The sequence below is a fragment of the Heteronotia binoei genome, chromosome 1 (assembly GCF_032191835.1).
Source record: "Heteronotia binoei isolate CCM8104 ecotype False Entrance Well chromosome 1, APGP_CSIRO_Hbin_v1, whole genome shotgun sequence".
Classification (NCBI taxonomy): domain Eukaryota; kingdom Metazoa; phylum Chordata; class Lepidosauria; order Squamata; family Gekkonidae; genus Heteronotia; species Heteronotia binoei.
Window position 1 is genome coordinate 213,215,982 of NC_083223.1, and position 19,985 is coordinate 213,235,966.

General features: G+C 46.1%; 1 protein-coding gene across 1 annotated transcript in view; it reads right to left on the reverse strand.

The window, feature by feature from the left end:
* Positions 1-19,985, reverse strand: part of HAAO (3-hydroxyanthranilate 3,4-dioxygenase) — a 58,580-nt gene that overhangs the window by 33,231 nt on the left and 5,364 nt on the right. Inside the window, exon 3 of the mRNA XM_060247485.1 lies at positions 11,550-11,633. Within this exon, the coding sequence (XP_060103468.1) occupies positions 11,550-11,633 (84 nt within the window). The remainder of the gene's footprint in view (positions 1-11,549; positions 11,634-19,985) is intronic.

Here is a 19,985-nt window from a genome sequence, read left to right on the forward strand (position 1 = left end):
AAGCTTGCCAGGATTCACAACCAACAGCGGGTACAGGGCCACTGCCACCCTCTAGCCCTGATTCATCAGGTGAAACTCAGCTGATCATTTCCAGCTTTCCAGCATAACTCACACCTGTAAACAGGGGTGGCCCTGCCACAAGGCAAAATAGGTGATTGCCTAGGGCATCAGCCTTCTGGGGGCACCAAATTGGGTGCCCCCATGTGACTTGGTGATGTTATCAGTTTGGGGGGGGGGGTGCACCAGAGGTTAACCTTGCCTAGATTGCCAGACAGTCTAGGGTCGGCTCTGCCCATAAAGCACTTCAGACAGAGATTATTAACAGAACTACAGGAGAGATGACAAAATAAGTGCTTCCTGGCCCAATGGCAACTGCTTGTTGTTAGAAAGATGAGTAATTACAGGATTATTCCCAAAGCAGTTGTCTGTAAGTCTGACCCTTAAGTATAGGGTTATAAAAACCAGTCAAGAGAGGTTGTTAGGTGTGGAAGCAACTAGTTGAATATAATCTCTCTTTGTGAAATGGATCCTATGTTGTTTTTGTGACATCTCAGACTATCCTCTGTCTCTCAGATCCACCTGAACCAACTCTCAGATGGCCCTTGGACTGCTAGACCTTATTTTTGGGATTGACTTCTGGGCCTGCTATTTGATGACTTGCTGATTTTGTGCACTAACCTTTGGCTTGGACTTTGACTATGTAATTTGGGTTAGTGCTTTTACTTGGTGCCTGAACCCTGACACTTCTCTCACTATTTCCTGAGGAAGGAGGAAACACTGCAGCCCCCATTACAGTTGCTATCTTAAAAAGATAATCTTTGCTACATCTGGCCTCTTTACATAATTTTACAGTGACTGATTATTTTTCTCTCATCCACTGAAAAACTTTTGCATTTGCCACCCTTTCTTGTTGTGATCCATCTCTTTTCACAAAGAAAGATTTCCTTGCAGAAAACGCCCCTGTCACTTCCTTTGAAAAGTATTCAATTAAAAATAAAGCGGATAAATGTGATTGCCAGTGATAAATTCATTGCCCAGTTGCTATTAGGGTGCCCTAATTACTGCTTTTATAAGGAACTCCTGGTGGGAGGGGGTCTCTCATTCCTCTGAAAATGTTGCCTGGCTCAGATCAGCAGCTGCAGGCCTTGGCAGGAGTGACTGCAGAGGAAGAGCAGCCACTTCTGTTTATGACAGTAAGCCTCCAAACACAAGAAACAACACAGAATTGTTGTGTGTGTGTTTTTCCTAATGCTTAAAAATTCTGGATTTGTATTTTCTGTTATGAAAATTATGGTAACAACCTGAAAGAGATATTTTTGTGTATATTTCCAGTTCAGGAATTTTTAGATGTGCATCCCTACTAATTTTCATTTTCTCCATCTCTGTCATTCAAAGACTTCTCACTTCTTATTTTCCCTCTGCTACTGTAGGCATTCAGATGTTCCTTGGCAACTGGGGCCATAAGAATACTAACAACAAAACAGTTAACAGCAGCTCCTTGCACTGTTAGTATAACAGCTTACATGTGGATATCTGACTATTCCCTAACTAATTAAAAATATAACTACTAGACACAATTAAAATGAAAAACCAACTGCACTCTCTATGGAGCATGTTCTACATTAGCATAATTTGAGTAATATAAATTACAGAGAAACTTGCTGCTAGCATAAGAGGATTTTCAACATAATTATCCATCTACATTTCTCCATCATTACAAATGCTTGTTATAAGTCAGTGGGGGATATGGTTTCCTTCTAATTTATTTTACTTGTACAAGTGGTGGAGTGTAGACACCAGTGAAAAGCATAACACCATGTGCAGAAAGATCTAACTGTGTTGTGATCCAGAGGAAAAACACACACTTCACAAGCAGCTAATTGCTGACAAAATCTACAGCTATGAGAAAATCTGGGAAATGGTGGGCTGAAGTCCACAGCAACTTATTTGCATTTCCCACTTCACTCTAGCACAAGTTACAAAGTTTGGTACAATTAAATCTTGCAAAGGGAAGGCAAGAGAGCCAGTTTGGTGTAGTGGTTAAGTGCATGGACTCTTATCTGGGAGAACCGGGTTTGATTCCCCACTCCTCCACTTGCACATGCTGGAATGGCCTTGGGTTAGCCACAGCTCTGGCAGAGGTTGTCTTGAAAGGGCAGCTGCTGTGAGAGCCCTCTCAGCCCCACCCACCTCATAGGGTGTCTGTTGTGGCGGGGAGAAGATATAGGAGATTGTAAGCCACTCTGAGTCTCTGATTCAGAGAGAAGGGCAGGGTATAAATCTGCAATTCTTCTTCTTCTTCTTCAGTTGCTGTTTCATACAGGTGGCTAGCCTACAGGGCAGACATCACATCTGTCACTAACTTTGGGTATTTAAGGTAATCCTGAATTGGAGTATCTGGGCTGTCTGGCCTGGTGGTTTGATCTTCATTTCTACTAGACCCCTTAGTGCTACATTACTGCTGTAAGCTTAAAAAGGATTTAGAATCTATGTATACAGGATTCCACTTCCAGAAATTATTGCTACATTTACCAAGGACACTAATTAAGTGAAACAATTATGATTTTATTACAGAAAAATATAGAACACACACATACAAGATAGTAGACTCATATAACATACATACAGACCTAATAAAAAAAAGAAAGAAATCCGTAGAGGTAACATAAGGATGGACAAACAGGGTGATAATTACCGATCGTAGTCTTCAATGAAGGCTCCAATGGCAACAAACGAGGACTATGGGAAAGGGGACCCTCAACTGGCCAAGAATCCAGGATGTATCTAAACAGCAGGAATGGGGTACTGCTAGATGCACACCTGTGGGGAGCTGGGTCACAGGTTATAAGGACTACCTTGAGCCCTTAGGAGATGGGAGGTACAGGGGCGGATGACAGGTGGTCAGCTGGTACATGACCTCAGAAAAAGGGGAGGCTCCACAATGACCATAAGGGCTGGAATTATGCGGCAGCCAATAGCCAGTTTATTGGGGGCACCTGATTGGATGCCCATACCTGGCCAATGAGCAGACTTAGTCCTGGTTACCTGATTGGACTTCCAGGTAACAATGGGCCAAAGGGGGAGGCTCCAGGATGATCATTAAGGGAAAGAATGGGAGAAATTATTGGGGTGGAGGGATTAAAACTATCAAAACTTATCTAAAAGGTGATAATAGATGCCCAAATTGATACCTAAGGAGACACTCGATTTATACAATAACTATGGCTCTGAGTGAAGCTGTTCTTCCTCTTCTTTACTCCTCTGCTGGCACCATCCTTTGTCTTGGGTTCCGTTGGACAAAAGCTTAGGCAGTCTGGCAGGATCCACGCCTAAGATAAGCTTGATTGCCTTATGCAGAAGTTGAAGCAGCTGTTGGATACGTGAGTCTCTTGCTTTGCTGTAATGGAGTCAGGAAAACAAGATGGATTCTGGTGGTGTTAGCCTTTGGTTCATGGAAACAGGCTGGAAACTGTTTGCCTGTACAGTTCATGGCGGCATGGCTTCTTCCACTGCAATGGCTGAGATTGTGCATGCAAGGAGCAGCTGGAGGCTTGTCTGTAGTTCTGGCTAACACCCATCCAGAGATGTAGAATGCTGCTGCAAAGCTGAGGCTTATAGTATTCACAGAAGCCTTAGAAACCATGGGCAAAGTCCACTTCTTAGAGCAGATGTGTGTGAGTCAAAACTCCAGGCACCCTAGCAACCATATTGGTGATCACGATGTCCATGTGTATGAAAAGTAGGGGACTTTTTCTTACACTGCCTGCATCCTAGTTCAGCAGACTCAAGCAAAAACACTTCAAGGAATGGCATTTAACAAGTATGTTTTCTGTTTTCAGTATGCCTGAACTTGTACCCTCAATCATTTGAGTTCTCAGTTATGAATACTTATATGTGCATTATCCTATTCTATATAGATATAAAAGGCAAGCCATCTTGGTGATGGCTCACCTACCCTCCCATTGGCTGAGCCGCATATTGCTCAATCTTCATGGAGAGCAACCCCATCTTTATTTATTTATTTTATTTATTTTATTTATATCCCGCCCTACCCCACTGAAGCGGGCTCAGGGCGGCTTCCATCCTCAGGTGAGATGAGGACTGGGTTGCCAAGGAAGCTGCCTTCTTCACCTATTGGCCTGTCCTGCTGGGTCCTCAATATTCCCTCAGTGACTGTTGCTAGGCAACCATAGTATCTCAAGCTTGGTTTTTTCAGTAAAAGGTGGGGGGAGGCCCTTTCCAGGCTTATATTGGCCTTTGAGGGAGAATTCATTTGGGTCAGTCCTGACTAGGATTGCTGGCTCCAGGTTGGGAAATTCTGGAGATTTTGTTGTGGAATCTACAGAAGCCAAAGTTTGGGGAAGAGAGAGACCTCAGATGAATAAAATGCCATAGAGTCCATCCTCCAAAGAAGCTATTTTCCAGGGGAAAAGAGATCTGTTGTCTGGAGTTCCATTGTGATACCAGGAGATCTTTAGGCTCCACCTGAAAGTTGGTTACTCTAGGCCTGGCAGCACCTTCTGGGTGACTTGATGCTACCTGACTGACAGGTATGATTTAACTAGGCCTGGCAGCTTGCTCCTGTTCAGTAGCAGCCCCTCTCTCTCTCTCTCTCTCTCTCTCGGCTTGGCTTCGCGAACGAAGATTTAAGAAGGGTGCAATAGTCCACGTTTGCTGCAGGCTCGCTGGTGGCTGACAAGACCAATGCGGGACAGGCAGGTCCGGCCACAGCGGCTGCAGGGAAAAGTCTGATTTGGGGTTGGTGCTGTAGCAGTGCGATTCTTCCTCAATCTCCTTTTGTCCTCAAGACCAGCTATGCGTGCGTTCTCAAAGGAAGAGACAGCCTGGTGGATGGTGTGCCTCCATGCTTTGCGATCTGAGGCTAGGTCAGACCACTGGTGATGGTTGATGTGACAGGTGCTAAGGGATTTCTTCAAGGAGTCCTTGTACCTCTTCTTTGGTGCCCCTCTATTTCGATGGCCGGTGGAGAGTTCGCCATACAGGGCAATCTTGGGAAGGCGGTGGTTTTCCATCCTAGAAATATGCCCTGCCCAGCGCAGCTGCGTCTTCAACAGCAGTGCCTCGATGCTGGTAACCTCTGCCCGCTTGAGGACTTCAGTGTTGGTCACAAAGTCACTCCAGTGGATGTTGAGGATGGTGCGAAGGCAGCGCTGATGAAAGCGCTCAAGGAGTCGCAGGTGATGACGGTATAAAACCCACGATTCGGAGCCATAGATGAGGGTTGTCATCACAACCGCTTTGTAAACATTGATCTTTGTGCCTTTTTTCAGATGCTTGTTGCTCCACACTCTTTTGTGCAATCGGCCAAATGCACGGTTTGCCTTTGCCAGCCTGTTGTCAATCTCCTTGTCGATCTTGGCATCTGAGGAGATGATGCACCCCAGGTAGCTGAACTGCTGGACTGTCTTCAGAACTGATTCACCCACAGTGATGCAGGGAGGGTGATAATCTTCCTGGGGTGCAGGCTGGTGGAGAACTTCTGTCTTCTTCAGACTAACTTCTAGGCCGAATAGCTTGGCAGCCTCTGCAAAGCAGGACGTCATATGCTGCAGAGCTGATACCGAGTGGGAGACGAGTGCAGCATCATCAGCAAACAGTAGCTCTCGGATGAGTTTTTCCATTGTCTTGGAGTGTGCCTTTAGTCGCCTCAGGTTGAACAGGCTGCCATCGGTGCGATAGCGGATGTAGACACCATCGTCCTCATCTAGATCTACTGCGGCTCTTTGAAGCATCATGCTAAAGAAGATCGTAAAGAGAGTTGGCGCAAGAACGCAGCCTTGCTTTACACCTGTGCCTATTGGGAAGGGCTCCGAGAGGTCGTTGCAGTGTCTGACTTGGCCTCGCTGGTCTTCGTGTAGCTGGATGATCATGCTGAGGAACCTTGGGGGACATCCTAAACGTTCCAAGATTTGCCACAGGCCTTTCCTGCTAACGGTATCGAAAGCTTTGGTAAGGTCGACAAAAGTCACATACAGACCCTTGTTCTGTTCCCTGCATTTCTCTTGGAGCTGCCTGAGAACAAATACCATGTCGGTGGTGCTCCTGTTAGCTCTGAAGCCGCACTGGCTCTCTGGGAGGAGTTCTTCTGCAATGGTGGGCACCAGTCTGTTCAGGAGTATTCTGGCAAGGATTTTGCCTGCGATGGAGAGCAGGGTTATCCCCCGGTAGTTGGAGCAGTCTGACTTTTCCCCTTTGTTCTTGTATAGGGTGATGATGATTGCATCGCGAAAGTCCTGTGGTAATTTGCCTTGTTCCCAGCAGGTGACAAGTACTTTGTGAAGTGAGCTATGTAGTACTGTGCCCCCATGCTTCCAGATCTCTGGTGGAATTCCATCAACTCCTGCTGCCTTGCCACTTTTCAGTTGCTTGATGGCTTTAACAGTCTCTTCTAGGGTGGGGATCTCATCCGACTCTGTTTTCACCGGTTGAAGTGGGGTGAGGTGGATTGCTGAATCTTGAACTACGCGGTTGGCACTGAAGAGAACCTGAAAATACTCCGACCACCGGTTCAGTATGGATGCCTTGTCTGTGAGGAGCACTTGGCCGTCTGCACTATGCAAGGGACTCTGAGCCTGATAAGATGGACCATATACTGCCTTCAGGGCTTCGTAGAACCCTCTTAAATCACCAGTGTCTGCACACAGCTGGGTTCTCTCTGCAAGCTTGGTCCACCACTCGTTCTGAATGTCTCGAAGCTTGCGCTGGAGGTTGCTACATGCAGCGCGAAAGGTTGCTTTTTTCCCAGGACAGGAGGGCTGAGCAAGATGTGCTTGGTAGGCAGATCTCTTTTTTGCCAGTAATTCTTGGATCTCTTGATTGTTCTCATCAAACCAGTCCTTGTTCTTCCTTGTGGAGAACCCGAGGACTTCTTCAGAGATCTGCAGGACGGTAGTTTTTAGGTGTTCCCAGAGTGCTTCTGGAGAAGGGTCTGTGGGGCAACTGAGGTCCTCAATTCTTGACTGGAGTTTTGCCTGGAAGGCAGCTTTAACTTCGGCTGACTGGAGGCTGCCAACCTGAAACTTCCTCCGAGGGATACCTCCTCTCCTGGGTGTGGGTTTAAAGTGAAGACGGAGATTGCAGCGTACAAGACGATGATCCGTATGACATTCTGCGCTGGGCATTACTCGGGTGTGTAAGACATCTCGAAGGTCTCTCTGGCGCACCAGAATGTAGTCGATAAGGTGCCAATGCTTGGACCGTGGGTGCATCCAGGTTGTCTTCAGACTGTTCTTCTGCTGGAAGATAGTGTTGGTGATGGTGAGCTGGTGCTCCATGCAGAATTCTAGCAGGAGGCGCCCGTTGTCATTGCAGTTGCCAATGCCGTGTTTGCCAAGTACTCCTTTCCAGGCTTCCGAGTCTTTACCTACTCTAAGCCCCTCTAAGACAGCCAGTGTGGCATAGCAGTTAGTGCTTCAGAGCAGGGCTTGCCAGATCTTGTTGTGGGAACTGACTGGGTGATTTTGAATCAGTTACAGACTTTCAGCATGACCTACCTCACAGGGCTATTATGCAGAACAAAAGGGGGAGAGGAAAATGATGTAAGCTGTTTTGATCCCCACTGTGGAGAAAGACTGTCCTTTTGCTAGGTAGAGGCTTCAGGGAGTGGGGAGTAGATAGAAAGCTGAAGTCAGAGGGGCAGGTACAGGTAGGTTGATGGTTGGCTGGGGAGGAGATAGGGTTGCCAACTCCAAGATGGGAAATTCCTGGAGATTTGAGAGGTGCAGCTTGGAGAGGGTGAGGATTGAGGAGGGATGGGACCTCAGACAGGTACAATGACATAGACTCCATCCTTCAAGCCAGTCGTTTCCTACTGAGGAACCATTGTTGTCAATATCCAGGTGAGGGCTGGAGATCACTCAGAATTACAACTGTTCTCCAGAAGGCAGAGATCACTTCCCTCGGAGAAAATGGCTGCTTTGCAGGGTGGACTCTGTGTCATTATACCCTGCTGAGGATGCTTCCTTCTTGCTTTGGACCACATTGTGGAAAAAGACTGTACTTTTCATAGGTAGAGACTGTAAGGAGAGGGGAAGAGCTGGAAAGCTGAAGTCAGATCCCCTACAGAATTTCTCTACAGAAAACAACTGCCTCAAGGTGCATACTCTATGGTATACCATAACACAACCATGCCAGGTTAAAAAAAAAAACCTCAGCTCATGCTACAAGTACACACTGATGCTAAATACTGCAAGGCTGAATACAACAGGAAAAGGTGGCAACAATGCACTGCAGATGAAAGAAGTACTGGTTTTCAGCATCTGTGTGATCATTGTCATGCTGTAACACCACAGCAAATTGACCCTTAATAGCCAAAGCCAGAGCACTCACCCAGAGCCTCTTTCTAGAGCCCATTGTATTTATTCCCACAACAGGCCTTATTTCCACAACAGGCCTTATTCCTAAATGACAGACTTGTAAATCAAGACCATCCCAGATAATGCTATCACCTGGAATGTGAGGTAGGAGTACCGAAAGTAAAATGGCAGAAAAGGGCTTGTATGCACAAAAGTACATACCACAGTGTGCAGCCCCATGGCACTTGCAGTTATTTTGCTTTGGATGTAACCCACTTGCCCCAAAGAGCAACCTCTGCTAGCATACAAGAATATAAAGCAGAAAACTGGATTAATAACATTTTCTTCAAATCAGGTACAGTTTGTACAATATGTTCAGCTATTTTCTGTACAGTGTACTATTGACGAGACTGTGTGGTTGCTACTGAATTGCCAAGTGTAATTCATTATCGGTTAGGGCCACCATCCAAACAGCATCACAAGAAACTATACACTCAATCAGACTTCATTTCACTTGAAGTGCTAAAGAGGTAAGCCACCAGTCAGTTTAAGCGGTTTGTCTTTTCAGAGTAGGCTTGCCAATCCCCAGGTCCTAGCGGGAGTTCTTCCACTTTCCCAGGCTCCTTCCGCCTCCAGTCAGCTGGCCGGCGGGGGGAAGCCCCTCCCCGAGAGGACCATGTGCCTTTCTACCTCCGGAGGCTTCAGTCTCCGATTGAAAGGCTTCCTCTTGGGATGGTGTGTCTGTGTTACTTGGAAGAAGTTGGCAGCAACTTGTGAGTAGAGAGGCCACTCCCTCGCTTCAGAGTTGCCAGAAACGGGGGGGGGGGGGACGGAAACGTCTGCTGAGCACTTCATTATTCCCTAAGTGGAATAATGGGGTATAATGGGGAATTGTTCTGGAGGTTTTGGGGGCTCTGGGGGAGCTGTTTTTTGAGGTAGAGGCACTGAATTTTCAGTATAGTATCTAGTACCTCTCCCCAAAATACCCCCTAAGTTTCAAAACGATTGGACCAGGGGGTCCAGTTCTATGAGCCCCAAAAGAAGGTGCCCCTATCCTTCCTTATTTCCTATGGAAGGAAGACATTTAAAAAGGTAAGGTAAGGTAAGGTAAATTTATTTTTGTATCCCGCCCTCCCCCGCCGAAGGCAGGATCAGGGCGGCTCACAGACATGGGACAACCATGATTTCAATAAAATACAATCGAGACAGGAGACAAATTAAAATACAATTAAATTACTGTTATAGATTAGGTTAAAATAGATAAAACAGCTGTTATAAGTTAATAGTTAAGGTGCTACAGTTCACAGTCATGTATAAGATGGCTAGATGGCTAAAAGTCAGTTTAGCCGGGTTCTATCTTGAAAGCAAGCTGAAAGAGGATGGTTTTGCAAGCCCTGCGGAACTGATTCAAGTCCTGCAGGGCTCGCACCACCTCTGGAAGTTGATTCCACCATCGGGGGGCCATTGCTGAAAAGGCTTGCTCCCTCGTTGTTTTCAATCTAGCCTCTCTTGGCCCAGGGATTTTTAAAAGGTTTTGAGAACTAGATCTCAGTGCTCTCTGGGGAACATATGGGGAGAGGCGGTCCCTAAGGTAGGCAGGTCCTCGGCCATATAGGGCTTTAAAGGTAATAACCAGCACCTTATAGCGAACACGGTACACAACCGGCAGCCAGTGCAGGTGCCGCAGTCCAGGCTGCACGTGTTCCCACCGAGGTAGTCCCACCAACAGCTTGGCCGCCGCGTTCTGCACTACCTGCAGTTTCCGCGTTCGGTATAAGGGCAGCCCCATGTAGAGGGCATTCAAGTAGTCTAGTCTCGAGGTGACCGTTGCGTGGATCACAGTTGCCAGGTCGCTACGCTCCAAGAAGGGAGCCAACTGCCTCGCCCTCCTAACGTGGAAAAAGGCGGATTTAGCAGTGGCAGCTATCTGGGCCTCCATTGATAAGGAGGACTCCAGTAGCACTCCCAGGCTCTTGACCCTGCGCACTGGTATCAGTGGCGCACCGTCAAAGGCCGGTAGGGAGATCTCCCATCCTGGCCCGCCGCAGCCTACGCAAAGGACCTCAGTCTTCGCCGGGTTCAGCTTCAGCCCACTCAGCTTGAGCCAGCCAGCCACTGCTTGTAACGCCCGGTCCAGATTTATAGGGACATCGCCAGTCCGGCCGTCCATCAATAGATAGAGCTGGGTGTCATCAGCGTACTGATGACAACCGAGCCCATACCTCCGGGCAATCTGGGCAAGGGGGCGCATATAGATGTTAAACAACATCGGGGAGAGAACTGCCCCCTGAGGCACCCCACAATGAAGTGGGTGTCTCTGAGACAGCTCCCCCCCAATTGCCACCCTTTGTCCCCGACCTTCAAGGACGGAGGAGAGCCACTGTAAGGCTAGCCCCCGAATTCCTGCATCGGCGAGACGGCGGGTCAGCAGCCGATGATCGACCATATCGAACGCAGCCGATAGGTCTAGCAGCAGCAGTACCGCCGAGCCGCCTCGATCCAGTTGTCGCCGGAGGTCATCCATGACGGCGACCAAGACTGTCTCTGTCCCATGGCCCGGGCGGAAGCCGGGCTGGCATGGGTCCAGGGTGGAAGCGTCATCCAAGAAGTCCTGTAACTGCAGCGCCACAGCCCTCTCAATAATTTTGCCCCAAAAGGGCAAGTTTGAGACCGGTCGGTAGTGTGCCGATTCGGCCGGGTCTGATGTAGCCTTTTTCAGGAGAGGGCGGACCACTGCCTCTTTCAGGGGTGTTGGAAAAAAGCCCTCTGAAAGAGATCTATTTATGATGTCCCGTATAGGACATCTTAGCTCCTCCTGGCAAGCCTTAATTAGCCAGGAGGGGCATGGGTCCAGATCGCAAGTTGTGGGTCGTGCAGTGCCAATAATTTTGTCGACTTCCTCCAAGCTGAGCGGGTCGAAGCAATCCAGGATCAATGGCGGACCCTTTAAATGTGCAGTCCCTTTAAATGTGATGGCCAGAACTCCCTTGGAGTTCAATTATGCTTGTCATATCCTTGTTCCTGGCTCCGCCCCAATGTCTCCTGGCTCCACCCCCAAAGTCTCCTGGCTCCACCCTCAAAGTCCCCAGATATTTCTTGAATTGGACTTGGCAACCCTATTTCAGAGAGCTACTGTAGTAAAAACAGCAAACAAAACTGAAATTATATGAGCAGTTGACTTCCAAAGAAACATATTACTTTGTAACAATAATACCTTTACAAAGCTATATTTACCTCTCCTTCTTTAATGTAGATATCTTTGTGTTTTCCATTTTCTATTATCTTGAGGCACATATCTCCATTGATCTGGTAAAACAACTACAGTGTAGAAACAGATAATGTATCAATATGTTTGTTTATGTTTAATTCGATTTATATCCCACCCTCCCTGCCAAGGCGGGCTCAGGGTGGCTTACATCAAATCATAGTAAACTATGATTGCAGTCATAAAATCAATAAAACCATTAAACAGTACAAGTTAAAACAATCTACAGTTGGTGCTAACAAATCAGATGTTACTCATATATGTGCCTCATACACCATGATCTTTGTGGTCTGAACACGTTTTTGGGACCCTGGCACTCATTGGGCAGGATAAGTTACAGTAAGGTGGCTTGCAGTTAATGATTAAAAACAGGTGGAGTGATCCAGCATATTTGTTTTTCTTCTCTCATATCACACCCCCATACCTTATTTAATCCTGAGGACAATTCTCCACTTCAGACAAAGGAGGAAAATCTAAAATACTATTAACCTCGCTCCAATTTTTTGCCTAGTATTCTTAAGTGTCACCATGGATGATCAACAGCAGAGAAACAAGTCTAAAGGGAACAAAGGAACCAGGGACAAAAGAATTATAAAGAGAGTAGATGAGAATTAATTTTAGCAGAAAGGGGTTAATTAATTGTCTTGCAGCTTCCCTTCCCTCATTCATTCTCAGGAAATCCAGACAAAAACTGTCTGTACATTCCCCTTTATATCTATGAAACAAAAAGGACTAAAGACTCTAAAAATGAATGTTTCAGCGCATTAAAATTGAGGGTCCACTGCCCCCAAATGCTTTCTGCACATCTGGAGATATTTTGGGAATATATATATATATATATATATATATATATATATATATTTGTTTATAAAATTAATCTGCTGTTCTGCTAGATAAAAAGTATTTGGGGATGGTTTGTGAGAGTAGTGCATGACTATTGAAGCAGTTTAAGCCTTAAATGTGGATATGGCTCTCATTTCTGAAGATGGCAACAGAAATTTAAAGTGCTCAGTGCATTGCCAAATTGAAAACTGAGTTGGCATATCCTGTGTTATCATGTCAAAATGTGAAACACTGTGTTAATCTGCAAAGCAAATCCATTTGGGATGAGAAAGCAGCACTTGGGTACAGTACAAATTTCCCTGATATTCATGAGATTTTTTTCTTAGTCTTAATTAAGAAGCACCTAACCATATATTCAATATTACATACACAGATTTTGCTTATTCAATGGTTTACATTTCAAGCCACAATACTGCCAGAAGGGTAACCGAATAATCTGCCTAATGCCTAACTATTTTAGCTAATCATTTTCTGTTTACATTTGAAGTCAAACAAACACACAAATCTGCCTTATATTGAACCAGACCCCAAGTTCATCAAACTCAAAATTGTCTACTCAGACTGACAGCATTTCTCTAATGCCTCAGGTAGTGGTCACACACTGTGGCTAATAGCCACTGATGGACCTCTGCTCCATATTTTTATCTAAACCCCTCTTGAAGGTGGCCATGCTTGTGGCCGCCACCACCTTCTGCGGCAGTGAATTCCATATGTTAATCACCCTTTGGGTGAAGAAGTACTTCCTTTTATCCGTTTTAACCTGTCTGCTCAGCAATTTCATCAAATGCCCACGAGTTCTTGTATTGTGAGAAAGGGAGAAAAGTACCTATTTCTCTACTTTCTCCATCCCATGCATTATCTTGTAAATCTCTATCATGTCACCCCGCAGTCGACGTTTCTCCAAGCTAAAGAGTCCCAAGCGTTTCAACCTTTCTTCATAGGGAAAGTGTTCCAGCCCTTTAATCATTCTAGTTGCCCTTTTCTGGACTTTCTCCAATGCTATAATATCCTTTTTGAGGTGTGGCGACCAGAACTGCACACAGTACTCCAAATGAGACCGCACCATTGATTTATACAGGGGCATTATGATACTGGCTGATTTGTTTTCAATTCCCTTCCTAATAATTCCCAGCATGGCGTTGGCCTTTTTTATTGCAAACACACACTGTCTTGACATTTTCAGTGAGTTATCTACCACGACCCCAAGATCTTTCTCTTGGTCAGTCTCTGCCAATTCACACCCCATCAACTTGTATTTGTAGCTGGGATTCTTGGCCCCAATGTGCATTACTTTGCACTTGGCCACACTGAACTGCATCTGCCACATTGATGCCCAAATGATTTTAAGCTGCTGGGGTTTTCTTTTGAGGGGAAATATTACATGGACAGAGTGTTGCCTATGGGCTGCTCTGTATCATGTTCCACTTTTGAACATATTAGCACATTCTTGGAATAGGCTGTTAGGGACAAGGTTGGTTTGCAGGATGTCGTTCATTATTTGAACGACTTTCTCTGGGTGTTGTGTTCATCTGCTATCTGGCTTTACAGAGCTGGCCACAGAACTTGGAGCGCCGTTGGCTCTGGAAAAACCAGAGGGTCCGGCCCAGAGGCTGACTTTTTTAGGGATTGAGATCGACACGGTAGCACAGCTGTCCAGGGTACCTATCCAGAAGACAGTAGAGTTGAGGGGTAGGATCCAGTCCTTCCTTCTTAGAAGGAAGGTTACATTACTCGAGTTGAAGCAGCTAGTAGGGCACCTGAACTTTGCTTGCAAAGTGGTTGCTCCGGGGTGGGCTTTTCTTAGGAGGCTATGCGATGCTATGGCAGGACTGCGTTTGCCTCAGCATAGAACTCGGTTTACCATAGAACTCGGGTTACCAGCAGCATGAGGGATGATTTGAGGGTTTGGCAGGAGTTTCTTGAGTCTTTTAATGGAGTTTCTTTTTGGAGAGAGGATATGAGGCTTGAGGCTGAGCTCCAGGTAATGTCTGATGCTGCTGGTTCTTTAGGATTTGGGGTTTATTTCTGAGGGCATTGGTGTGCAGACACATGGCCGGAATTATGGAAGCAGGGAGGTGTGAACCGAGATCTTACTTTTCTCAAGTTCTTTCCAATTCTAGTTGCAGTTTGGCTGTGGGGGAAGGATATGGCCAATCGCACTGTTCATTTTTGATGCGATAACATGGCGGTAATCCACGTCATTAATTCCCTTTCATCCAAATCTCAGAGGGTTATGAGGTTGGTGAGGGCCTTCACTCTGCGTTGTCTGCAGCTTAACATATTGTTTTTAGTCAAGCATGTTCCTGGAATGAGTAACGTGGTGGTTGACGCTCTCTCTCGTAAACAGACGGAGAGGTTTCGTCAGCTGGCTCCAGATGCAGACAGCAATGCGGTGCCAATGCCCCAGGAGCTATGGCTGATTGGAGAGCCGAGGACTGCAGAGCGATAGGCCTAACAATTGCTCCCAGCACCAGGAAGTCTTACAAACGGGCTGTGCAGCAGTTTGAAGATTTTATGGCTGAGGGAGGGTATCGTATTGTCTGGCCCCTCCCAGTGGCAGTTGCTCCACTACTGTGTTTTGCTGAGAGGTAAGGGATTGGCTGTGCCATCCATTAGGGGGCGCTTGTCTACTTTGGCATTTGCCAGCAAGGCCCTCGGTTATAAAGAAGAGACAGCTGATTTTTGTATTCGGAAAATGCTGGAGGGGTGGGCCAGAGAAGCAGGGCCTAGAGTAGATAGTCGGCAGCCTTTGTCCCCTCTGATTCTTAAGGGTTTGAAGGGGGTTTGGGGCAGAGTGTGTACCTCTTATTTTGAGGCTGCTTTGTTCCATGCTGCGTCTTTAGTAGCCTTTTGGGGGGCCCTGAGAATCAGTGAGCTTGTGGTGCAATCTTGGAATGATGTTTCTGGTAGAGCTTTGTTGCTTCAGGATGTTTTTATATCCAAGAGGCAAGTGGTGATTACTGTCTGTTGCTCTAAGACGGATCAAGCTCAAAAGGGCACTGTGCTTGAGCTGGGTAGTTGTCCGGAACTTGAGCTATGCCCAGTGGCGGTGTTGGCTGCATTTTTGACAGTTAGGGGGTCCAATGAGAGTGTTTTGTTCTGCCATAGTGATGGCAGCCCGTTGACGAGGCATCAGTTTTGGGCTGTGACGTCTAGGGCTTTGGGTGAACTGGGGTTGTTGGGAGTGCGGTTTGGGACCCACTCTTTTAGAATTGGGGCGGCTTCGATGGCAGCTGCCATGGGGTATCCTTCATTTGCTATTCAGCGCTTGGGCTGTTGGCGTTCTTTGGTTTACAAGGCCTACGTTCGACCTTTGCTTGGCCCATAAGTGTGTTGTTGATATGTATTGGTTATGTTCCTGTTTAACTGTTTTTTCTCTTTAGATGCGGTTGTTCCTGGCCAGAGGAGCCAAGTTCTCGTCTATGGCCATAGCCACGTGTTTTGGGCCACTCATCAGGTGCGGAGAACTTCAGTCAGCTCTCAGCTGGGACTCAGCCAGCATGTTTGTATTGAGTGGCAGGGGCACCGGGGCCTTCAGTGGCCGGGCCTGCTGCCCTTGTTATTCCAGGACAGAGTGGGACCTCCTCCTCAGGTCTTAATTGTTCACCTGGGAGGTAATGATCTAGGGCTTTTGAAGGGCAAGGCCTTAGTGTGGCAGGTCCATGATGATTTTCAGCACATTCAGGAGCGATGGCCTGGGACCATTATTGTGTGGTCAGCCATGCTGCCCCATCTGGTAGGGTGCAGTGCTTGGGACCCTGCTGCTATTGAGAGGGCCCGATATAAGGCTAATAAAGAAATTAGAAAGGTGTTGGAAGGGGGGTTGGGCCACTATTTGCCCCATCCGAATATTTCGTCGAAATTTCCGGATCTCTACAGAGGGGATGGGGTGCATCTCTCAGAAAAGGGCAATATGCTTTTCTTGAGAGATCTCTGGCAAGGGTTGCGGGTGGCCTTGGGGCTCCCGGTGGGTAAGGCCTAAGTAGAGACTTGGCCCTAGTGGTGGCAGGTTTTCCTGGGTTATGGTACTATGTGGCTAGGGGAGGACCATGAAGCATCCCCCTTTTGGGGAATTTAGGGGTCTGGCAGGATCAGCCCTGGAGTGTGATGACTCGGGGTGGGGAGATTGCAGACCGTCCTGGAGGCTCGGCTAGATGGTGCCTTTCACTGAGATGTGCGTCTGGGTTTGGATCCTCTGGGGTGGGCCTCCCTGCTGGGCTGGCCTGGCGGGAGCTGTCACACAGCTCCGGCTGGGGGCTGGGTGTCTCGCCCATGAATGGCAGGGAAGAGGTCTGTTGAGACCCCTAGCCCTGACCAGGCCACATTTGAGTGCCCTTGCCAGTTTGTTATGAAGTTTAATAAAGTGGCCCATAATTTATACCAAAGCTATGTGTCCGACTCTTTATTCCATATTGGGGGGCAAAATTTTATGGGATTTAGTCCAAGAAAAGTGTTTTTAGGTGGGCACTGTGAGCCCCATTTTTAGCTCTGTAATACAGAAACTCAGAGAACACAATCTACTTACTGTTGATACCAACATCCAAACTTCAATTTACTCTCTTTCTTCTTCTGTTCCTCCTTCCTTCCCTACCTGCCTAGATAAATAAAATAACTATGGCTGTTGAGGGCCAGCTAGTGAAAACCCGTCTCACTTGTTTTCATGCCTTAACACAAATTTGAAGAAAGCAAGTCTTCCTAAGGGTCAAATGATAAATTTATTGATGTGTTTGTTTTTTAACTGATCACACCAACACTGATATAAAAAGTATCTTTTCCAGTCATAACATACCACCTTACAGCCAAAGTCTTCACAGGTAGCTCTTGTTAAAGAAATAGAATTATACTAATAAAATAATACAAATCAATAAATATGCTATTTCATAAAAACTACCAGTATGACAAGCAGAAAGCTGGCAAGATAAAAACACCCAGATTAATGGACCACAGTTAAGTGTGTCAAAGTTTCCTGAGGGTCTTTAAAAAGCCAAAATAGCTGTGTACAGTTACATGCAGAAGTGGGACTTTGTATTGAGTACAAGTGGGGAATACATATCTATTTCCCTGTGGCCATTTTTTCTCAACAAAATTCTTGTGAGGGGGAAATGTATGAATACTTATATCTTTTCTCTAGTAGGGCAAAAAGTGGCTCAGAGGGGTGATACTGATGAGAATTATCCTCAGGACAGAGATAAGCCTTCCTTTCATAGGCATTATCCTGGATTCAGCTTCCCATCGCTGTGTGGAAGGAGGGAGGTATGAAAAACATTCACACAGCTAAGCATCAGTGGTAATTTGACTTTAACGTAGAATTGTATTCTACAGGTGTGGATCAATATGTTCATGATAAAATTAATTCCTTTAAGTAATTCCTTCTGTGTCTCTCAAAACCAGAGAGCCAGTTTGGTGTAGTGGTTAAGTGCACAGACTCTTATATGGGAGAACCGGGTTTGATTGTCCACTTCTCCACATGCAGCTGCTGGAGTGACCTTGGGTCAGTCATAACTCTTTTAGAGGTTGTTCTGGGAAAAGCAGTTTCTGTCAGAGCTCTTGGGGTATCTGTTGTGGGGAGGGGGAAGGGAAAGGAGATTGTAAGCCCCTATGAGACTCCTTTGGGTAGTGAAGGATGGGGTATAAATCCAACCTCTTCTTCTTACAAAGAAAGTTGTTTTTATGTATATCATAAATTTATCATTAATTGAATGTGTAGTGTAATATTTATGTTGAGTGAAAGGTTGACAGTTTATCTCAGGCAATTATTGCCCAACAATTTTCATAATTCCTGGAGTGATTCAAGGGATAAAAATATCAAAGGATGCTTCACTGTAGCATTGAAGCAGTTATATGAGCCTCCCAATCCAAGAGTGCATGAGTGAAATGGTCAGTTCCCAGCTGATTGGCAGTTGCTGGGGTGTGTTTTTTGCCTGCCCTACATTACTATGCAGTGGATTGTGGATTTGGCTATCAGGGGGTGCTGTTAAATAGGTGGTCACTTTAGTTGGCAGGTTTTCCTGGGTTATGGTACTATGCGGCTAGGGGAGGACCATGAAGCATCCCCCTTTTGGGGAATTTAGGGGTCTGGCATGATCAGCCCTGTGGTGGGAAGATTGCAGACCGTCCTGGAGGCTCGGCTAGATGGTGCCTTTCACTGAGATGTGCGTCTGGGTTTGGATCCTCTGGGGTGGGCCTCCCTGCTGGGCTGGCCTGGTGGGAGCTGTCACACAATCAGCTGGGAAGATCAGTTCCCCCAGATAAAATGGCTGCTTTGGAGTGTGGAATCTGTAGCATTGTACTATGCTGAGGTCCCTCCCCTCCCTAAATTCCTCCATCTCCAGGTTCAACCTCCAAAATCTCCAGGTATTTCCCAAGCCAGAGCTGGCAGGCCACTCTGCCTCCCCTGCTCCTAAAAACTGGAGAGGATAATTATCTCACTCCCCCAGGCATCTTTAAGCACAGTATAGCAAGATATGTGGCATTTTGGTAAAAATACACCATTGAGGAAGACTATGTGGTCAGAAAAAATATGATTGGCAAGTAAACTAATTCTATAGCTAACAATTACTAATTTTATCTTTGTCAGTACTGCCAATATTTTTGTCAATATTTTTGGTAATAGTTATTGTTTGTGCCTTAATATGAATAATCAGGACGTATTTATATACCCTTCTACATATATGTATATTTAATGGTTGCAATTTCTTTTAATACAAGGGAATGCATGACATCTACTGGATACTTGATAAAATTACACTCTATTATATATTTGAAATCTCAGAAGCCTGTAATGTTTGTTGGAATTTAAATATAGGTTTATGTCTGGCTAGTAGGATAACATATGAAAGTTGAAATCATCACTTGGTTAGCATTTCCTGAGATATTTGCACAAGAACTGTACAAATTTTAATGGATTAAAACACACACAACATTGCAAGTTAATACTGGCCTGCTCAAGCCCCTGAAAATGAGGGAGACGTGAGTACATGCATGGAAATGTCCAAATTATTTATACTCTTAACCTACCACCCACATTTTTGCAAGCCCAAAGATGATTCTCTCCAATTTTAAATGCCATTGATTATTGAGTCATTTGCATGTCATAAAAGTAGCCAAACCAGACCGCTCATAGTCAAGGATGCCGTTCTGCATATTTGAGAACTCCCTACATATGTGGGAAAACATAATTTTAAAACGAGGGCTACCCTGCCCCCCTGGCCTGATAAGGATCAGTTACATGTGTGTGTGTGTGGGGGGGTGAAGATGGCCTCCTGAAGACATACTGGAGGGGAGATCCAGGTCAAGAGGACATTTACTCCCCTCCCCCCTTGATTCCTTCCAGCTTTAATCTTTTTTATATAATTCTCCTTTCGTCTTGGCAAATCGGAGCTCCCTCATTGGTTGGGACTGAAAGTGGAATTGTGGTGCAACAACCTTTGGCCCACCAAACCACCAACGAACTGTTCTTGCATCACATTGGCTGACTCTGCTCTCCATCACCCACTGATGGCCCCAGGACAGACAAGGATTGGCCCTCTGGGGAAACTGCTAGGCAGTGGCTGCTGCTAGGC